The 21,220-nt window shown below is 49.8% G+C and overlaps 2 protein-coding genes across 4 annotated transcripts; both read left to right on the forward strand.

Annotated features, from left to right (window-relative positions):
- Window positions 1-438: 438 nt before the first annotated feature.
- On the forward strand, window positions 439-1,535 carry LOC147980194 (LEAF RUST 10 DISEASE-RESISTANCE LOCUS RECEPTOR-LIKE PROTEIN KINASE-like 1.2). The gene is made up of 2 exons (XM_087515511.1): window positions 439-1,365; window positions 1,516-1,535. Exons 1-2 carry the CDS (start codon window positions 612-614, stop codon window positions 1,533-1,535), a joined length of 774 nt encoding a protein of 257 aa, XP_087371637.1. The 5' UTR covers window positions 439-611.
- A 7,073-nt stretch (window positions 1,536-8,608) lies between these two features.
- On the forward strand, window positions 8,609-21,090 carry LOC125544509 (LEAF RUST 10 DISEASE-RESISTANCE LOCUS RECEPTOR-LIKE PROTEIN KINASE-like 1.2). Of its 3 annotated transcripts, none has more exons than XM_048708231.2 (5): window positions 8,609-9,785; window positions 19,110-19,142; window positions 19,472-19,759; window positions 19,846-20,296; window positions 20,386-21,090. In XM_048708231.2, the coding sequence occupies exons 1-5, from the start codon at window positions 8,909-8,911 to the stop codon at window positions 20,843-20,845; spliced, it is 2,109 nt and encodes a 702-aa protein (XP_048564188.2). In that variant the 5' UTR covers window positions 8,609-8,908; the 3' UTR covers window positions 20,846-21,090. The 3 variants fall into 3 exon arrangements, with proteins under 3 accessions (XP_048564188.2, XP_087403546.1, XP_048564187.2); XM_087547420.1 differs by lacking the exon at window positions 8,609-9,785 and adding an exon at window positions 10,871-12,392; XM_048708230.2 differs by lacking the exon at window positions 8,609-9,785 and adding an exon at window positions 14,951-16,414.
- The last annotated feature ends 130 nt before the right edge of the window (window positions 21,091-21,220 follow it).

Genomic DNA, 21,220 nt, shown 5'->3' on the forward strand with positions numbered 1-21,220 from the left:
AAGACGATGGAGATAGGTGATCGAGAGATAGGAGACGACGGCGGCAAGTCGCACTGGGGTTCGAAGGCAGATAGAGACGACGGGCACGTTAGGTTGTGCGGGAAGCGGGGTCATTCGCCCGGACGTGTGGGCGATTGTGCGACACACCGGACATGCGAGTTGTGGCTGGGTGCGCCCGGACGCCGTCGTGCGGGCAGGGTTGTCTCCGTGTTACACAGGGCATGTGGCACAATCCCTAAATGCCGCACCTGTGTCAGTTATCGTCGTCCAAACTAAATTAGCAAAGTGTCCGAACAGTGATAACTAACAACGCGGCTTTATCACCCTGTATTGTAAAATGCACTCCGGCCCACGACCATCCCCATCACCGGCGCCCGGTGCGCCCCCGTCGTCGTCCGCAATGAATAACGGGTGATGCAAGGTCGGATCATCGTGCAACCGCGCACTGCCGCGTGCTCCGTGGAGGATCGAAATTTGCACATTCAGTCGACGCACCTGTCGTCCCCGCCTAACACCCTCACTTGACTCTCACGCGCTACGATCGCGCCAGCTTAGTCGGCGCGACTCCACCCAGCCCCCACCTCCCCTTCTTGCTCATCCGCACCGCCGCGATGCCTGCCCTCCTCCTCCTCCTCCTCGCCGTCCTGCTCCTCTTCGCCGCGGCCAACGGGTACCCACCCACCTGCGGCAACGCCACCTGCGGCGGCCTGACCATCGCCTACCCGTTCTGGCTGAACTCCTCCTCGGCCTCCAACTGCGGCTACCGCGGCCTCGGCCTTGCCTGCGAGGGCAACACCACGCTGATCCTCCCCGCCCAGTCCCACCACCGGTACAGAGTCTCGGGCATCGACTACGACACGCACTCCGTCTTCCTCGTCGACGACGTCGAGGCCGAAGCCCTCAACACGGCCAGCTGCCCGCACCTCCACTTCAACTTCACCATCGACGCCGGCTCGGCGCTGCAGCTCACGCAGTCGGACTCCAACATCACCTTCTTCTACAACTGCAAGAGGAACGCCTCATGGCCCTCTGCCGTGGAACTGACCGGCTGTCCCGACTACAACGGGAGTTCGTACGCGTTCGCGGGCGATGGCTACACGGGCGAAGCGAACGAGTACGGGTGCGAGGCGGCGGTGGTGGCGCCGGTGCTGGACGCTCATAAGAAGGCCATGATGGAGGCGCCTCCTGCGGCAAGATACGTCGAGGTGCTCAAGGGCGGGTTCGAGCTGAACTACAGCCCGCACTCGGAGCAGTGCGGCGCATGCGAGAGCTCCGGCGGATGGTGCGGCTACCGGCACAACCAGACGCACGGCGGGGTGGGGTTCGCCTGCTTCTGCGACGGCGGGCCCACGGCGGATCAGTGCGGTACGTATGATGCTTTCTCTCCTCCCGCGCGCATTACCTCTTCCACTGTTGCTTGCTTGGGTTTCCAAAATATGCGTTCCCTTTTTTGTTGCCAATGTCTAGAACGGATAAGATGGTCCTGAACATTCACGCTATCTGATCTTCGAGCAGAATCAAACTTCCGGAGCTAGCCGTCCATAGCAATCTATTGCGCGCTCGTACTAGTTGCCTAAAGCCCTGAAGGATTCGAGTCTCTGCCAAAGCTTCTCTTCTCATAGAAACCAGAAGCAACAGGATCGTCGAAGTCAATCATTAACGCACCGCAATCTAATCAAGTCCTTCTTTATGAGCTTCCCGGTAGGTGTTTCCCGGTGGTCCGTTAGAACAGCAACAAGCGTTCAAGTCCACAAGTTGCAGCGACGGAGGCAGCAGTGTGAGTCACGCACAGACACACGACCTGACAGGCGACTCCCGAGGTTGGGTTCACAACCCGACGGTAGCTGGGGAGGGGGGCCCTGTTCGCGGATCGACGTCGATAGCTCAGCCCAGTGGTGACCGTCGACTGCTCCGCGTGGAATTGATCGCTCGCCGGTTGCTTCTTACGCTTCGCCCCGACTTCCGTGGACGATCGAGGAGTTGCGTTGCGTTGCGTGGGACGGTTGGCCAGGATTGCCTCCCGTCTTTCGATCTTCTGCGGCCAATTTGGAAAGTTTGGTTGGGTTGGTGCCGGCATCCTCGAGGGTTTTTCTCGCGTTCATACTTCGCACTGACATCGCGTGCGCCGGTAATGTGGCGCGTGTCGCTGTGCAGTAGTACGACTGTATAATTGTAATTGTACCTTGGGCAGTGACCACGCATCAACAGACGACGGACATCAGCGTCTCGTACCTACTGGGCTACTGCTGCTACTACAGTAGGACTACCAGTTAGGTTGCACCCCGCTGTCAACGAAATAAGTTTTGCAACTTCCATCCTCCAAAATCATACGAGGGGAGAGAAGCTAATCTCAGGGTGCGAAAAATATGTTTTAAAAAGCTGAACGGCCGTTGGATTTCGGATGGATGCTTCGGATTGGCCGTACCTAGCTGGTGACGGTGAGGCCTCTGTTCATTTTTTTTGAAAACCCATTGGCTAACACCTAAACTCAGAACAGGTCCCTTCACCAGCCCCCACTCAGGAAATCTGGAGCATCCGTCCGAGATTGAACGCTCTGCATTAGGTTTTTCTATTTTTGCACCATAAGGTTGTTGCTTCTATTGCATTATTATTTTTTCTAAAAAAACTTCCGATCTATTCATCAAACATCATGGCAGTATAAATAACACAAGGAGCAATAAAATTACATAATCTGACTAAAAGTTTGGTACTATTGTCACCCTATCTATACAAGAGAATGTTTCCTTCGACAACCCGCGGACCTTTTGATTAACAACAACATGGATTAACCAACTAGATAAGTTTTTCCTTTTCAAAACCGATACATCTTGCACAGATATCAACTTGGAGGCCACGTCCCTACCGAGCTACCGATTTTTCCACCCCAGTGACAAGAGTTATCACTCTATACAAGATGAAGGTTTTTACATTTTCGGAACCGCCGCTCCGGCTTCGTACCTTCGCAGTACAAGTGTGCGCACATACGAATGGGCACCGCCCGATGGAGGAGTTCATGCCCCAAAGGTAGCCCAATCTTCATAGTGTAGGATCAAATACAAGAGGGTGACTCGTTACAAGAAGCAAGGGTACTAGTTGAAGCTTTCTAATGTGCGATGCGACCAAAACGATGGGTGAAACGGTCCAAAGTTGCAACAACTTCAACCCGTTGTTCGACGCAAAACCACAAACCGGAACTAACCCACATAAAATAGTCGGGGCCATAAATCATGAATTATGGTAAACTGGAGGTTTCCTCTCACAAATCTAGGTAACTAACGAGAGTAATGGTGGTAAGAATCTTATGTGGTCTTGATGCATAAGGTTGTAGCTAGATGATTTTGACAAAAAGGTTTCTAAAAGGATGGAGTAGGGAGGTATTCCAAAAGGATGAATAGAAGGGGGTTTTATAACCATGGGCAAACTTCCCCACCACCCCCTAGCTAGGAGTGAAAAGAATCCCTTGGCATGCACCTAAGTTCAGTTAAGAAGGAACAACCATGTCAATGGAATTATAAGACAAACTAATGTTAAGGTTCACCTAACCACTTTTTTTGGCGTGCCTTCTTGTGATTGACCCAATTTTTTTTGGAGTCATGTTAGTGTAGATGATTGTCCTCGCCACGCGCACACATGTACTGAAAACACATACCATTCAAAATGACGATCTGCCAAAAAGAGACCAATGTCGGCACTCTACAACAAGATAATGGTTTATGGACTCTTTGACCTCACTTGCACATATGCATTGAAGTCGCGCACTAGTCGAATTGACAACTCTACCTCCCAAACAACCAATGCCAAGACCCTATAACACATCAACAACTTTTGAAACCACCACTTTGGCTTATATGTTGGCCATAGGACCACCTAAGCAGCCAAAGCTGACAAACCAACTAAATCATGGCAATTTGTAGAGACACCACTGCTGCTTTTTCTCGCCACACCGCCCGGGGTTAACTCCTCCATCACCCTCACTAGTAAGAGATCCTATTACAGTAGAATCTCGTCTGACTAGGTCAATATCTCTTAAGGTAGCACCTCCAAGGAGGAAGTGACGACGACATTGTTACTGCCAGCTCTTGCAAAAACTATATATTTTGGCTTTTGCCCTAAAGATCCACAAAACATCGTGGCAGGAGATTTGGCAAAGAGGGCCCGCGATGAAGCCTCTAAGGAGGTGAACAATGCTCATGGGCGCCCTATTCACGAGTCTCAACGAAGGTTGATCAGTGTTTTCACTCAAAGTTCTAGCACTCACACAACCGATGCAATCCACACTGGTTATCGCCTAAGGACTTACCAAGTTGGTATACTACATAGGAAGGGATATTTGTTAAATAATTTCTATATTTATTATATTTAATGTGCACAAACACCTACCGTGGGAGTGTTATCATCATTACAGAGGTCATAAGGGTAGTACTAGGATACAAGTGAAGGAGACCGCTGCACAAGTTTTGAACATAATGTCGATAATCGTCCACCTAATGGCAATTATTAAGCCAGGGGTCTGCACTGAGGTTGAGATAGTTAAGGTTTGAGTGGATGGATCACTCTAAACCTTTGGAATGGGACGACCAATCTGAAAGGATCTAGATGTTGCCTAGAGGGGGTGAATACCCATTTTTATAGCAAGTATGAATTCAACTTAATTTCTAAGCTGGAATTGGACTAGCCTGATTATTTTCAAACACAGTATGTAAATATGATAGGCTCAAGTAAGTGCACCAATAAGCCATGTCCAGACAAGATTTTCTTTAACAAAAACAAGCAAAAAGTTCAAACTTTACACAAGATATATCAGTAGTAGCAAGTACGATTGGCCTACTTCTACACTTGATATATCGTATAGCCCCTTGAATGTTTTAATGGAACACGGTGTAATATTCATATTGCGGAATGGAAGTTGGGGGGGGGGGGGGGGGATAGACAACTCATGTATTTCCTAGGGTTCAAATATCCACTGATATTCCAGCCTTCATCGAGGTGCATGCGGGTTGATGACCCTCTCTTAGTTCACTCTCCTCTCGGGGGATTACTATTCAATATGCTATGGATAGTTGACAAGCTCTACATCAACTTAACAAACAACTTGGGCTTCTCCACAAGCTTCACAAAGAGATCATCAAACCAATACTACATAAACATCTGGGAGGTGGTGTCCTCCAACTGAAACAAGCTCCCAGACTCTCACTAGAATCATTACACATGCAATGAGTGCAAAGCTAAGTGAAGGATTGATTGAAGTCTAGAGTGGTGAAATAACTAAAAAAACAAGCCCTAATCAATTTTTAAGTTGATGATAGATTTTAATATTAGCTAGTACTCCCTCCGTCTGGAATTAACTGCCACTGAAATGAGTGTATCTACACACTGAAACGCGCCTAGATACACTCATTTCATCTAGTTAATTCGAGACGAAGGTTGTAGTTTCCTAGAACATCCTACACATGCAAGTCTTGAAAGAGTAAAGAGTGGAAGCTGAACTTGCAAGAATGTAAAGGGATTCATGAAAGGAATTGCAAACACTGATCATCGCAGATAATTGGCATTATCCTACTCCTTGTTGGTGGAGATTCGGATGCAAAGTCCTAAGACTTGGTACCACAAAGGTCAAAGCATTGGCAACATCACTCATAAAAAGCACACTAAGTGTTTGCGCACCTATTCCACCATGGGTCGATACCACTAAGATCAAAGTCTCACTCCGGGCTCGATCTTCACACAAAGCGGGCAATCTCTAGCCTTCGCAAACTTATTGGTTTCTTCACACCTTGAAGGCCCCCAAGCACTCCTAGTCAATCTAGGAGGCGCAAACCCACTAAAAGTAACAAGATAGAGGTTGCTTGGTGATGAATACCTCTCTTGTGCTTCAAAAGGTAATATCCTCTACACTCAAACCTCACAGAATGAATACATAGGGTTGGGCGGTTGGTTGTTTTAAAGATAAGCTTGGAAAACAAAGAGAAGGGAACAAAATAATATAGCATTAGGGTTGATGTAGAATGCCCTTTCAAATTCAACACAAGACTTGATAGATACTGAGTGGAATGATGGGGTGGGTGGTGGCACTACATATAGGTTGGACCAAGAAATGTGACCATCAGACGAGTTTTTGCACAGCTTAGGGGTTTCAATTTCACTCGGAGGTACCAAAAATAACTAAAAGTGGCATCTTTACATAGGCCCGGAGTGTCCGGCCGGAATGTTCCCGGAGGCACTGAATGGAAATGAAACAGAGGAAACAATTATTGTATGTTGTTCAGAGGATTCATCCAGCGGTGGTTCAGAGGTTTCGAACGACATATATAACTCGTTTTTCACTGCTTCGAATGATCCAGGTGAAAAGTGATTAGAGGGTCTCATTGGCCCACAGAACAAAGGAATTAACTCGCTAAAAGAGCCAAATGCTCCTGATGAAAAGTGGTTGGAGGGTTCGAAGAAATGAATAATGTAGAGAGGTGGGCAAAGGAAATATGGGACTTTTGAGGGGTGGAGTTTGGTCTCTAAGCACTTTGCAACAAAAGTTTCACCTTACTAGAAAACCAGTATCCTCTTTTTCATAGTATCAACATACCTAAGGACTCAATGGGATCTTAGACACTAAAGGCTATGAAATGCCCTTAATCTTGTTAACACTTGTCCATGGAGAAAAGAGGGGTCAAACCATCTTCCTAACTTGTCTCTTGTGGCACCTAAGGTGGTCACCACTTAAAATAAATATTACTCCTTCTGTTCCTTTATATAAGGTGTATTAGTTCTTTCCAGAAATTTCACAATGTAAGGTGTATTTCTCTTTTCCTCGTAGTTTCCTATGTGTGCCCTTCCACCATCTATTACATCCCTTGGATAAAAAGTACTACGTAGTTCCCAATAGAAAGGTAGTAAAAGAAAGAATCTCTCTCTCCCTGATTTCATGCACTCACATCTCTCTCCCATCCCACCGATTGATTTTATTCTGGTGCAGCGAATTTAGTTGCCTTTTATTAGGCCGCTGGTTATTTAGTTGCCGCTAATTAACCTACTAACTGCCTAATTAGCTGAGGGTATTTTTGTCCAAAATTCCCCTCAATTCTATTCCTTGGTCACCATGCCCAAAAAATGCACCTTATATAAAGGAATGGAAGGAGTACTCCATTTAATCAACTTATCATAGATCATAAAAACACTAGGGGCAATGGATGCACTTCCACAAAAAGCAACTTATGATGTAACCTCACACTATGTAGCTCATGCAATGGGTTGATTGCTAAAACAAAGGGGGGAATTCACATCAACCCCCCCCCCCCCCCCCCCGGCCGAAGGAAGACATAAATAAGGGCCCAGATTTATGCCTATCGAGGTGTCTATATGCATTCTAAAGGCTTCAGAGGACCGAAGTTCCGGCGATGTCCATAAGTTTGTGGACTCGCCTGGAGTCCCAGCAAAAATCCATCCAGAGGTTCTAGAGAACTAGAATGACCAACACAAAAACGTCATAACTTTCTCATACGATATTGTTTTTAAAGATCTCAGCCTTGAGCCACCATGACCCACATTGGCGGGATCGAACCCTAGACAGGGCCGCTCCACTGGACCAAGCATGCAGTCGCATTGTGGCAACAATGCGTTAACTTGATGGTGGCCACCACTTAAGGATACCGCTCATGATCAGAGTTGGATCTACGCCCCTAAGGGCCAGATCAGGTTCACCCCTAGCTACCGGCATAGCTACCGGCAGGGATGACCCACCACCTTTTGCAACGTCATCCGGGTCGAGCGTCTGGACAGGGTCCCCCATTCCGCGACCTTGGTAGTACACCATCATGCCATGTATGGCATTGGCTCATGAACATAGCCTCGTAGATCCCTGTGTCCTTATTCCCGGTGGCGCGAACCGTTTCTGCTCCATCCCGAGTCGTGTGTTGCGGAAACGGTGGCCAGTGCAGTGCTAGCTAGCTACCGGCCCCGATATGGAGGGGCAGTGGACTTACCCTCACCCGCCTACATCTACAAGGGGAGGCAAACATAAGCACGTGAAAGGATGCCAGGGACGTGATCACCGACGACATGTTGGTCTGCCTATGGCGACATCCGCAGAATCAGTGGCAGGGGAGTGGCTCCCACCAGCACGACCACCCCTCCCTTGAACTAGTGGCGGGGAGGCGGCCAACATGATGCCAGCAACTCAGGAGGACGGGGCGTGATAGTGTCGTCGCCATCGCCATGGGAGATGGAGACGATCACCCTGACTTTTCCGATCAATTGGTTTCGCTATCTATCTTGGATTGAGGGATCTTTTCATCCAATGAATAGAATCCAAATTAATGAGAATTTCCCCGCAAAAAAATGAGAATTTTTACCATTAGAATCATCATCCAATATAATTCCATATGATATATATTTGTTAATGTGAAAGTTTAGGTTGTTTACAATGAACTTGGTTAAACTTTACAAAACTTGACCTAGGCCAAAGCTAATAAGCAGAGCATATAAAAACGGAGAGAGTATATCCGAGAATGTAATAACGCACGCTTGACGCGTTTTCAGTAGGTAGCAAAAATGCCTTGTGCAGAAAGGCACATAAAAAAAAAATATCATACTCAAGTCTCAAGTAGTACTACGATCGGGCTGGAGGTCAAGTCAACTAGTGAAGCCATGGCATGACGCGGGAGGCAGCCCATCATGATCCATTCATTCATTTTGGCTTTTTCTCTCAACAGCAAAGTGACCCAAGACGAGGAGACCGACTTTGCTTCGGTCTTCCGCGAATCAGCTCCACGCTAGTCCTAGCGGCACACCAACCAAGCAAAATTTCCACCAGACCCGGTCGCGCCCGCGATTTAAATACGGCGTCGCTCGCCGGAGCCTGTGGCGTGCAGGACCGAGCAGAAAACAGCCAGCCAGATTCGTCTTCCTCCTCTCGCCAATGGCTCACCTACCACCACACTCGCTCTTCCTCCTCCTCCTCGCCGTCCATGTCTTCCTCGCCTCCCATGGCTCCCCTCTTCCGCCGTCTAGCACCTACGATGATTCCATTTGCTCGGAGTCGTTCAGGTGTGGCAGCGTTGACATCACATATCCATTCTATCTGTCAAACGCCACTGGAGCAACCCCTGATTACACACCCTACTCATGCGGCTACACCGATTTGAAGATCTTCTGCCAAGGCGAGGGGAAGACCGCGATCGCAACCCTTCAACTCGGCCAAGACAAGTTACACAACTACATCGTCCAGAACATCTTCTACAAAAATCACGCCATCATTCTGAGGGACACTGAAGCCTTTATTAGCGGCGGCAAGTGTCCCACGGTCACCCACAACGTGACATTCGACAGGGAGTGGCTAAACTACACCGAGTCCTTGGAGGAGCTCACCTTCTTCTTCGGCTGCCACTCCACGGAGAGCGATCAGCCGGCTCCTGATCCTCCGCTAGACAAGTTCCAGATCAACTGCAAAGGGTTCAGTCCGCCTCCAGGCAGTGGAGACGGTTTTTCCTTCGTCTTCAGCTCTGAGGAAGGCAACGTTTCTCGGGAGCACGAACTGGCTGAGTACTGTAGGCAGAAGGTCATCGCGCCGGTACTCCAGGAAGATGCTGTGAGAAGTGGTCTGCTCGTGTTGCCGAGGGAATATGGCGTCGTGCTTGGACAGGGCTTCGAGTTGGAATGGAAGCAGAGCAAGGATCGGCAATGCGAGCTGTGCGAGAAATCTTATGGACGCTGCGCCTACAGCGAGAAGAAGGAATTCCTTTCTTGCTTGTGCTCCGGCGGGATCTGCAAGAGCAATCCAAACCCTCCATCATCAGGTAAGTCCTTCACAACCGGTCCTTCAATTTCATTGCCGTTTGAAAACAAAACTGCCGATGGTAGCATGACTCGCTTGCCAATTGCCATTTCGCCGGAAGCCAGACCCAATTCCGTTGTGTGAGCCCACGCATGTTCATCTAGAGTATACAAGAATGACGAGTAATTTGACATGCCGTTTTGGCGCTTTCTTATCTAGAGCAAGCAGTTGCTTGGCGATTTGCAACTCTTAACCTCCTGCTTGCCTGCTCCCTCTCCATGTTCTTATCCATGCTCCCACTTCATCCTACGGCTGTCTTTTTTTCTTTTTCCTTTCTAATCTAATCATCTCCCCCCCTGATTTTAAGAGGGTGGGGTCAGGCCTTATTTTGCTCTCATCAAATCAAGTCACGTATGCGGGAGCACGGATGGGAGCATGGGAAGGGAGCAGGCAAGTCTCGTCCCTCTCCGGTGTGTGTGCACGCGCGTTGCTGCTGCTTGCCCGTCGCAAACGCCAATATGATTTAATCGGAAATCCATTTCAGGAGCGCTTGCCCGAAAAACGAAACCGAGAGCGTGTCCGTCGGTTTCGAAAACAGAATAGCGCGTGAGAAGCGGTAATATTTGCTCGCCATTTCGTCAGTGGACAAGGACGGTTCCTGACCTTTTCCACGCCCCTTGTTCCCTACCATGTATCGAAACGCGCCAGCTCGTGACTGCGGGGTTCATTATCATCAGGCGGACCGCTGCCTCCTGTGGAGCTTTTCTTCTTTTTCTTCTTTGAGTTTCCCGGGTTAAAGCATCTCGAGCCGTTGGAGCCCCCAGGACAATCGCCGGACCAAAAATAGCACGTCCTAAGAGGCAAAATATTTTTGCCGGATGAAATGCGAGTACGTTTTTCCAGTCGTTGGTGCCCCCAAGACAATCGTCGGGCAAAAAGTGATTAGGTGGGTTAGAAAAAAGGAGGAGTGGGGGAATAGGATTGGCTGTTACTTCCGCCGGCGCCCTCAAGAGAGGCCAGTGCGTTGTGTTTGGTCTGGATTTGCCGGCGCTAATTTGAGGTCTTGGGAGGGAGGGGGGGGCTTCGGGGGCACGGCCGGGCCGTTTTTTCTCCTTTTACATCACCGGTGCAAAGAAAATGGTCTGGAGGGGCGGCTCGAGATGCTCTTATGTTAGACAAACACGTAGTACCTTCATCTGCAGTAGGTCTTCGGAAGAGTTTTGACGTGGTCCTTATTCTTTCTTGAGTTTGGCTACGGCACATCTAAATACACCTAGATATGGTACGTCTAGATGTGCTGTTCTTTTTGTAGCTGGGAGGGATCCAGCTTGGATCACCACCAACACCAGGTGCACTGTTTTTACAGAGACTATTAAGAGAACTTAGCGATTCCCAAATTTAAAAAACCTGCTGTGGAAGACAAAAGTGTACATCGGCGACTAGCTAGAAGCCTTTCTTCGACGCGGCTGGGCCAATAAACTGAATAAAGTATACCACACCAGTCTCCACGGAACAACGACGGGAGGTAGCAGTACAGCAGACGACTTGCGTGGCACACTCGCGTTATGTGTGCGCGAGACCGGACTGGTCAAAGGTTTGAGCAAGAGGGGCCTTCCAAGCCAGCCAGCCGCCGGAGAAACTCGCAAGGCCTCCGCCACTTATAAACGCGGAGGAGGAGCAGCGGCAAGAAACAAACGGCCCGGTGCAGACAGCCACCAAACCAGAGGGGAAGAAAAAAAGAGGCCCTCGTTCGCCTAACTCCATTAGCCCATAGCCATGCCTCTCTTGATATGCCACCGGCTGCTGCTGCTTCTCCTCCTCTGGGTCGCCGCCTCCCATGGCGATTCATCCGATGATGGGGCTTACGACCCCTCCATGTGCCTGAATCAAACTTACACATGCGGGGACGTGAGGATCAGCTACCCGTTCTATCTCGTCGGGAAGACAAAAGATATCAAGGGCAACAACAACTCCTACTGCGGATACCCTGGCCTGGGGATCCTCTGCGACGACGACAAGCCCATCCTGCAGCTTAGCGGCACCGCCAACTACACGGTCAAGGGCATCGACGGCGCGCTCGCAACCGTCTCTCTAGCCGACCCGAACGTCGACGACGACCTCAACCCCTGCCCGAGACCAAGAATCGGCCGCAACGTCACTTTTCAAGAGGGATCGCCGCTGTACTTTCCTGACAGCACGGTCGATTACCTCATCTTCTTCATCGGCTGCACCTTCAACTCTACCTTCTACCGACCGAGTAGCATCTACCCGATCAGCTGCCAAAGCTTTGAAGATGGTCCTGGTCCTGGGCTATCGTTCGTGCTTCCGGATGATGCAGTGCCCGCCGGCAACTGGGTGCAAGCGTGCAACCAAATCATACAATTGCCTGTGCACAAATACGGCGAGATCAACTTTACTGACCATGGATGGACAAACGGGAGTGGATATGCCAATCTTCTTCGTCAGGAATTCCAGCTGGGATGGAACGAGAGCGCAAAGGACCCGGCATGTATCCAGTGCGAGGGATCCAATTCCAAGGGACAGTGCGGTCACAGTCGGACCGGCGATTTCATCGGCTGCTTGTGCCCTGACGGCCTAGTACACTCCGATGATACTTGCAGTAAATCCCGTAAGTTCTCTGAATCTGAAGCTTTTCCTTTGCAGAAGTTGCGTTTTTCTAGGTGCTGTGCTTTCTTTCCATTAACGGACAAATCCTTAATTTCATCGTCTCTTGGAGAAATACCTCACACACATACTTTCTCACCAAGTAGAGGGTCGAGTGCAGAGCCTAAACATTTCTTATCGCTGTAAACAAAGCCTGTCAGACCACATAAATCTAAGCCTTCAGTTTCGTCAGTTTGACTTCCAGGTGTGAGAGAGCCTGCAACCTTTTTCTTTTGGATGGGGCGAGAGAGCCTGCAACTTACACCAACTTGTTGCATATAAATGTCGAGTTTTTTTTCCTGTGGCATGGTAATCGTTCAGGTTAATAGTACATGAGCGGAAGCCCAGCCAATTCTAACTCGTAGGCGAGACCAAATCCCACCCCAATTTGGATGTCATTGCTTCATGTGAAGTACTGCAAACGCGTTCTGTTTTACTCTTCTTGTATCTGGCGAGGACCACATTTCTATTACTCGAATGACGAATAGGAAAATTAGACGCCAGCTTAACCATTCCGCGGACATTCCTTTGTTTTTTTTTCGGATATGCAATTTCTTAGCCATTGCTGAAATTTGTCTTGGTCCACGGAGGACTTTTTTTTTCTCCAACCAAGTCGTTGACCAACTAGAATCCTGAGAAATCCATGCCGCGGCACCAGAGAGCGCGCCCACAGCGGGAGGAAGCCAGACACCTCCGCAATATCTCCATCTTCTCCGTCTCATCCAGTTCCGACTTTAGCGGTGATGATACATCTGGTTGCAGGGCCATGCGGCTCTAGGACTGGATGCGACGGGTGGGCACGTCGCGGGTGGTGAGGTATGAGGAGAAAGTGAGGGGGGCTTCAATGAGGAGGTTGAACAGGAGCAGGGGCTCCTCGATGACGACGTGGGAGAGAGGAGGAGAAGGAGTTGCGACCAGTGGCAGAGCTTCATGAGGGTCATACTAGGTTGCGACCAGTGGCGGAGCTTCATGAGGGCCATACTAGGCGCCCCCCTCCCCCCCTCCCCCAAGAGCGCACACACACACACTCACTCCCAAGCCCATGAGAAAAACTGTGAACACCTATTAGTGTTTTGTCCCATATTTGAGAAAAACACCGTCCTATAACGCATTACCCCCTCCCCCCAAAGAAACGAGCCCAAGCTCTGCAACTAGGTACGATATGCGAGAGATATGAGAAGGATTGGCTTAGTGGGAAGTCGTTCCTTTCAATGTGTGCCCTGACTTTGGCGACTAACATGTGGGCCCACTTGTTACAAGACAACCATATCAACCACTAAAGTCAAGGTGTATCCCAATGGGAAGGGGGGGGGGGGGTTGAGATTCGGTTTGAACTATGATTACAATTTATCTCTCATGGTTGTGGTTGATCTTTTGGGTCATTTAGTGCTGGAGAAATTGGGCATTGGCAAATCAAAATTAGGCCCGATGAGCCAATTTGTGGTAACAATGTTTGATCTATCTCGAATCTCAAACTTCTATTGAAGTCACCACTAACCGCCGAATTTTCTGCTCGTCAGCGGTGTTTGTACCACTGATGGCTCATTGGTAGCCGGTCACAAATGGTCGACTACTAATGGTTGCTTTTGTAGTAGTGACTCTTCACTAATGCAAGCACACAGCCAAACCAGTTGTCGTCTCTTTAGGGTATTAATCATTAGATAGGCAACCAGACACTAGACCTGGTGGACATTGGACTTAGCTTGGCTCCATGAGGCCTGGGTGCAACGTCTTTCCAAGAAGCGTCATGGGCTTTGGTGGTGGATCTCCAAAAAGACTATGACACTGAAGCGGTGCCGCCACCTGATTTGACGAGTCGGACGAGGGTTTTTAGTCAGGTTCAAAGAGGAAGAATTAGCACAATGATGTCTCCAGTTAGGGACGTGATGTCCGCGAGTGTCACTGTCATCAGAGTTCGTCGTCAGGACGCACTTTCGCTTGGTCCACATCTTCCCACGCGTAGTAGCCGCATCACATCCATTTTTCGTGGAACCACCATCCTAGAGACCACCATGCGCCGGACCCAAAAAACCTCTAGACTATACCTATGAGCCCATCCATCTCCTTCCATCAACTCGCCCACCTTACGGTCGAGAAGAGCGACATCGTCCGTGAGCACCGCCTACAAAGGCGAATATGACAATTCATCAATCGCTAGACAAGGGCGCCGCCCTGGCTATCGTGCCATCATCGTCATTGGTAAGCCACCACAATGGGAGGATGATGAGAGGCCCATTGATGTCATCCACCATAAGTTCAAAGACTAGGTAGAGCTTGTGTCGTCACAATTTACCATGAGGCTTTGGGAGGTGGCTAGAGTTGAAAGAAAGAGTAGAGGCGCCTAGCACTTGTCGGTTACATCGAATCAATTCGAAAGTCGAGTGAAGGTTTCATTTTGGAAGTTTATTAGAACCATTTGAGATTTTTCTTGTATGGAAAAAATGAAAAGATCACGGGAACAGTGGCGGAGGCAGGGGGTGCTGGCAGGGGCCTCCCCCCCCCCCCCCCCCCCCCCTCGGAAATATAACTACATGTGCTCTTGATCCTTTATTTGTCAAACAAAATCAGCAAGATTTAGATGATTTAACCCTGTCTAACATCATATAACATGTTTGGCCCCTTCTATATTGAGTTTCTGGCTCCGCCACTGCAGGGGAACCGTTGGGATGTCCACGTGGCCGAAGAGAGTGTGCATAACCACCATCATAGTCGTGCAGGTGCAGAATCGTTCCGAAAGACAACCAAATCTTTCTAGATAAAACGCCAAACTATATCATATAGACCACGAGCATATTTCCTTGGACCGGCAACAAAAAGGAAACCACTGTCGAGTCGCGAGTCGCGACTCAGCTACGGGGAGGAGACTTGGCACAGCCGAGGCAAGCTGGCCCGTCGCAACTGCCACAGCACAGGCGTCCCATCAACTGTCACGGTGCCGTACGTCCCGCACCGCCCACCCAACCGGCCAACCCCCTCACCCGAAGCCCGCCCAGCCATGCTCAGCGCGCGGCTTATAACCAGGAGGCAGGCAACCAACCGCGCAGAAACCGGCCCAGCTCGTGCCAACCAGAGAAGAATTCGAGAAACTGGCCATGTCTCCCCTCCACCGCCACCGCCTCGGCCATGTCATCGTCGTCCTGCTCGTCGTCCTCCTCGCCGCCGCTTCCCATGGCGGTCCAGCCGACCGCCCGACGTGCCAGCTCGAGCCTCTCACCTGCGGCGATCTCACTGTCCGCTACCCGTTCCGTCTCTACAACGGGACGGAGGACGCAGTGCCGGCGTACGGCGGGCCGCAGTCGTCGTCGTACTGCGGCTACCCCGGCCTGGGCATCGTCTGCGACGACGACAAGCCCACCCTCCTCCTCGGGGGCCACGACTACACGGTGTCGGGCATCAACTACACCAGCCTCACCGTCTCCCTCGCCGACGCCGACGCCCTCGACGATGGCACCAGCTGTCCCATGGTCGATCACAACGTGACCGTCCCGAAGCAGTTCCATCTGCCCACCTCCACCGTCGCCTACCTCTTCTTCTTCCTCAACTGCACCTTCCCGCCGGAAGCCGATTTCCCTCCCAATCCCAAGCCATTGCGCAAGCCGCCGAGCATCAAGCCGGTCACCTGCGGGAGCTCCGGAGAAGAGCCTGCCACCATGTCCTTCGTGCTGCCGGAGCGCGAGATCCCTCCCAAGGACTGGTGGCAGGCGTGCCGGTCAGTCTACGCAGCGCCCGTGCTCAAGGACGCCCTCCCGGCCGACGCAAAGGACCCCGGGTGGAGGGAGGACGGGTACGCGAAGGCTCTCCGCGGCGGGTTCCAGGTGGGCTGGGACCGGAGCTCCGGCCCGTGCGACCCGTGCGAGCAATCCGGCGGCAAGTGCGGGTACAACCGCACCGCGGGCTTCCTGGGCTGCTTCTGCGCCAACGGCGCCCTGGTAGTTGGCAACGCCGCCGGCTGCAGCAAGATATCTGACACCACCGCGCCATTGCCCGGTAAGCCCACCGTTCCGATCAAACTGCTGCAGCACTTCTGTGACCGAGCACCGTACACACCATCTAATCTTGGTGCTGAGAATCCTCATTTGCCTTATAGCCCGTCCTTCACTCACAACCAACAATCCGGACACTCTGGGTAGCTTCGCTTGGCAGTCACTAGTAGTAATTTGCATGCCATAACTGAAGTCATCATAGGCTCATGGTACTCGCTAGCTTCATCCACACTCATAACCTGACGGGTGCATAGGCCACCTGAGCAACTTAGAATTTTCAGCGTAGAAGAAAGAGAAATATCAGCGTGTGAAAGGAACCAAAGCTCTCCCTGGAAAAAGAAAGGAAATGAAGCTCAATAAATCACACCCGTACCATTCGTCCTCCCATGCCTTCTTTTTCCATCCGACAATGATGCCTCCGATTTTCCTCCCCATGGCCCAACCGTCATTGCGTTGCGTCGAGAGGAGTTAATACTCTTTCCGGAACATCCATGTCCAGCAAATCACGTCGATCGCGTATGCTTCACCATACGGCTACTCGGGGAAGAAAAAATTAATGCACATCGACACAACTCCATCCATGGACTGGGTCCTTCCGAGCTCCAAAATCGTCTCCGGTTACGCGCAACTCCATCCAGCGACCGCGGGGTCAGTTCAAAACTGCGACACTTGTTATGGATCGGAGGTGGCAGTAGCACTTTATCATGCCCCGTCTGCCGTCTTGGCTGCTGCGGCAGCTTCCCGGCAAGAGCTAACCAGCGAATTGATGGTTCAGTAGGTGATCGGTCGCAAAGTTGATGTGCACCAGGCCTTTGCCCTGTTTACTTGAAGGGTCGACATCCTTTCACACTTTGTAACAACAGACAGAAGAAGGGAGGCACATTCATTCGACCGCTGGTCGTTGTTGCCCTGCATCGCTGGTGTTCACACCGCATGATCCACACAGGGCAGGTGAAGCAACCTGAGATCTGGGCCGCCTCCAAAATCTGTGCAAATCTTCTATCATATGGCTACAGAAACATTACTTTGGACCATCAACGTCTGATTTGAACAATTTGGGGGCGTGTTATTCAGCTTTTTTATCTTTAGACCTAACCTAGACTGGTTCAGATAGTGTGAGTTGGTGGCTCAAAATTTGCTCCGTCTTTTCCAAGGAATTAAAAATCGAGCCCTAAAGCAAAAACATTGAAGTTCATTGTGAAGTATAAAACCCAAGACTTTCCAGGCCATTAGTCTTTGATTTTGAATGCTTTTTCAGACGTCATGGTCAGATAATATTTTCATTTTTTATATGAGGGAAAACTTTTCAGTGTTTCAGCTGTCTTGAGCATGTAGTTTTCAGTTTTCCTGCCTTTATGACTTCTTCAAATTTCTTTCCTGATGCCGATGCCCTACCTATAGGTATCTTTAATGTTCCCCTAAAATACTACTACTTGCCATGCCTATATATACTCTCTGAAGTTCATTGTAAAGTATGTTAACAAATACTCTGAGGACTAAAGCCCACCGCAAAATGCAAACTTGTATGCTTTGCTACAACTTTATCCAGAGTCATAGTATTTTAGTTTTGCTGTCATGATGCACCATTTCTTGAAAACAAAATGTTAATTCTTCGACAAGCATAGTATTTTCGTTTTACTGTCATGATGCACCATTTGTTGGAAACAAAATGTTAATTCTTAAACAAAACTAAGAAAAGATGAATGCAAAAATCCATAGGTGTGAGTTGGTGGCTCAAAATTTAGTCCCTCTTGTAGGGAATAAATTGAGCCCTAATGCAAAAGCACTGAAGTTCATTGTTAAGTATAAAAACCAAGACTTTCTAGTAGTATTAATCTTTCATTTTGAAAGCTTTTCCAGACGCTCTAACGTCATGGTAAAATAATATTTTCACTTTTTTACAAGGGAAATTTTTCAGGATTTCAACTGGCTTGAGCATGCATTTTTTGCGTGCCTTTATGAATTCTTCACTTATCTTTCCTGATGCTGAAACCCTACATATAGATATATATAGTGTCCCCTAAAATAGTACTCCCTCCGTCCAAAAAAACTTGTCCCTCAAATGGATGTATCTGGCACCAAGTTAGTGTTAGATACATTCATTTGAGGGACAAGCCTGGGACAAGTTTTTTCGGACGGAGGGAGTACTATCTGTCATGCATGCCTATGCATATGTTAATTGTGATTTTAAGGACTAAGCCCTCATAAATGTGAGCAAAGTCTTGTATTTTTCATCTTGCTGTCATGATGCACCATTTCTTGAACACAAAATGTCAATTCTTCAACAAAACAAAGAAAAGATGAATGCAAAGATGCTGCATCTGCTTTTATCTTCTAATAACCTAACCTAGACAAGTTCAGATGGTGTGAGTTGGTGGCTCAAAATTTAGTCCCTCTCTCTTTTGTGGGGAATAAATTGACCCCTAATGCAAAATACTGAAGCTTATTGTTAAGTATAAAAACCAAGACTTTTAAGACTAGTAGTCTTTGAATGCTTTTTCCAAACTCTCTGATACCAATGGTCAGATATTCGTATGGCTATTTCAGCTGTCTTGAGCATACGTGTTTTCCTGCCTTTATAGTTTTCAATAAGCAGTCAGAATTAATGACAGGAAACAATATATTACTCATCATTTGGTTGTCCTGTAATTTTGAGACTTTATTGCTGACTTTTTTGTGTGTTTGTTATTGTCATGCAGGTTCGAACAAGAAAAAGAGTGTCACTATAGCAGGTACTACACATGCATATGTCCCGTGTCACTTATCAATACTCGTGCAGTTATTTTCTTTCCTTGTTAATGTTTGGATGCCGCACAAGACCTGTTTAAGCTATTTCAGCAGCTACGATTGATCGGTGATTCAGCATATATGAAATATGAACTTGCACTCTGCTGACACTTGTAGTTTAACTGCGCTTTTGATTTAGTTCTTTCAGTAACAGAGATTTGTGTCAATCTTACCATCGCATCGACCTGATACTATCTGTACATTCCTCTGAGTTGTACAACTAGCTGATACAATGCCAGTGGTTAATATGTTCGATCTTCATAAAAAAAATCAGGTGTGGTGGCCGGTGTCGGAGGTGCATTGCTTGTTGCTGCTGTCATGGTCTTTCTGTTCATTTGCAAGAGAAGGCAGAGGAAGGTGGTGAACTCGTCTTCGAAGCTCCTCAAGTACAGGTACAGCGGCTCGGGCGGGACCCCGACGCGCTCCAGGGGCGGCGACATGGAGTCCGGCAGCTCCCAGGACATGGGCAACCGGTTCAGCTACGAGGAGCTCGAGGAGGCCACCGATTCCTTCAACGAGAACAGAGAGCTCGGCGACGGCGGCTTCGGCACCGTCTACAAAGGTACTACAACACGTGAAATGCACTTGTGCAACAATCTACCTACGTAGCTCCGTTGGTGGAGACCTGAACTTGATCATGGGTTGCAGGTTACCTTGGGGACGGGCGGGTGGTGGCGGTGAAGCGGCTGTACAACAACAGCTACCGGCGCGTGGAGCAGTTCGTGAACGAGGCGGCGATCCTGGCCCGGCTGCGGCACCCGAACCTGGTCATGTTCTACGGGTGCACCTCCAAGGAGAGCCGCGAGCTGCTCCTGGTCTACGAGTTCGTCCAGAACGGCACGGTGGCCGACCACCTGCACGGGCCCCGCGCGGCGGAGCGCGCCCTGCCGTGGCCGCTCCGGCTCAGCATCGCCGTGGAGTCCGCGGCGGCGCTGACCTACCTCCACGCCATCGAGCCGCCCATCGTGCACCGCGACGTCAAGACCAACAACATCCTCCTCGACACCGACTTCCACGTCAAGGTCGCCGACTTCGGCCTCTCCCGCCTCTTCCCGCTCGACGCCACCCACGTCTCCACCGCCCCCCAGGGCACCCCAGGGTACGCACCCACGCCGCTCCTGTCCATGGCATATATTGTGCAGACACAGACAGGAGCATGTAACTGACGGATCATTTTGTTGATGGCAGGTACGTGGACCCGGAGTACCACCAGTGCTACCAGCTGACGGACAAGAGCGACGTGTACAGCTTCGGCGTGGTGCTGGTGGAGCTCATCTCGTCCAAGCCCGCCGTGGACATCACCCGGCAGAGGAACGAGATCAACCTGGCCGGCATGGCCATCAGCAAGATCCAGAAGTGCCGGCTGGAGGAGCTGGTGGACGTGGAGCTCGGCTACGAGTCGGACCCGGCGGCGAGGAAGATGATGACCATGGTGGCGGAGCTGGCGTTCCGGTGCCTGCAGCAGAACGGCGAGATGCGCCCGCCGATCAGGGAGGTGCTGGACGTGCTCAGGGCCATCCAGGATGACTGCCTGGGTCACAAAGACGGTGGAGGCAAAGGCATGAAGGACTTCGCCGAGCCCTTCTCTCCCAACACGGTGCACGCTCCCTGGGACAGCAGGAACACCACCCCTAACACCAGCCAGTAGTAGATTAGTAGATCAGTGTTTGCGGCCGGCCGATATTTTATCACTATTGAGAGATTTGCTTGCCGTGTATGAGCGATCCGACGATTCCTTTTTTTCCCCTTCCAGGTGATGTAAATATGTGCTTGTTTTTTTAAACTGCCACGGTAGAGACAGTACTGTACATACTACGTACGTACACTGGAGTGGTGTGCTGAACTGGTTATATGATGCATATGATTACATAGGTTTTTACCATTTGGGATTCACCTGATCTTGAGTTATGTCTATTCTGCAGCCCCAACAGTCAGATTCTAAGTAACATACAGTACAGTGTACACACATGAAGTGCAGAAAGACGCAACGAATGGAAAGTTCCTTTCAAGCCACAAAACATAT

The sequence above is a fragment of the Triticum urartu genome, chromosome 3A (assembly GCF_056163025.1).
Source record: "Triticum urartu cultivar PI428250 chromosome 3A, HENAU_Tu73, whole genome shotgun sequence".
In the NCBI taxonomy this organism is placed as follows: domain Eukaryota; kingdom Viridiplantae; phylum Streptophyta; class Magnoliopsida; order Poales; family Poaceae; genus Triticum; species Triticum urartu.

What these genes read in the sequence shown, in the direction of transcription:
- LOC147980194 (XM_087515511.1), top strand. Translation starts at nt 612, where the DNA reads ATGCCTGCCCTCCTCCTCCTCCTCCTCGCCGTCCTGCTCCTCTTCGCC. An exon ending in GCCCACGGCGGATCAGTGCG is followed by an intron (nt 1,366 to 1,515) that starts GTACGTATGATG and finishes ATCTTCGAGCAG; the next exon opens with AATCAAACTTCCGGAGCTAG.
- LOC125544509 (XM_048708230.2), top strand. Translation starts at nt 15,520, where the DNA reads ATGTCTCCCCTCCACCGCCACCGCCTCGGCCATGTCATCGTCGTCCTG. An exon ending in CACCACCGCGCCATTGCCCG is followed by an intron (nt 16,415 to 19,109) that starts GTAAGCCCACCG and finishes ATTGTCATGCAG; the next exon opens with GTTCGAACAAGAAAAAGAGT. An exon ending in GCCCCCCAGGGCACCCCAGG is followed by an intron (nt 20,297 to 20,385) that starts GTACGCACCCAC and finishes TGTTGATGGCAG; the next exon opens with GTACGTGGACCCGGAGTACC.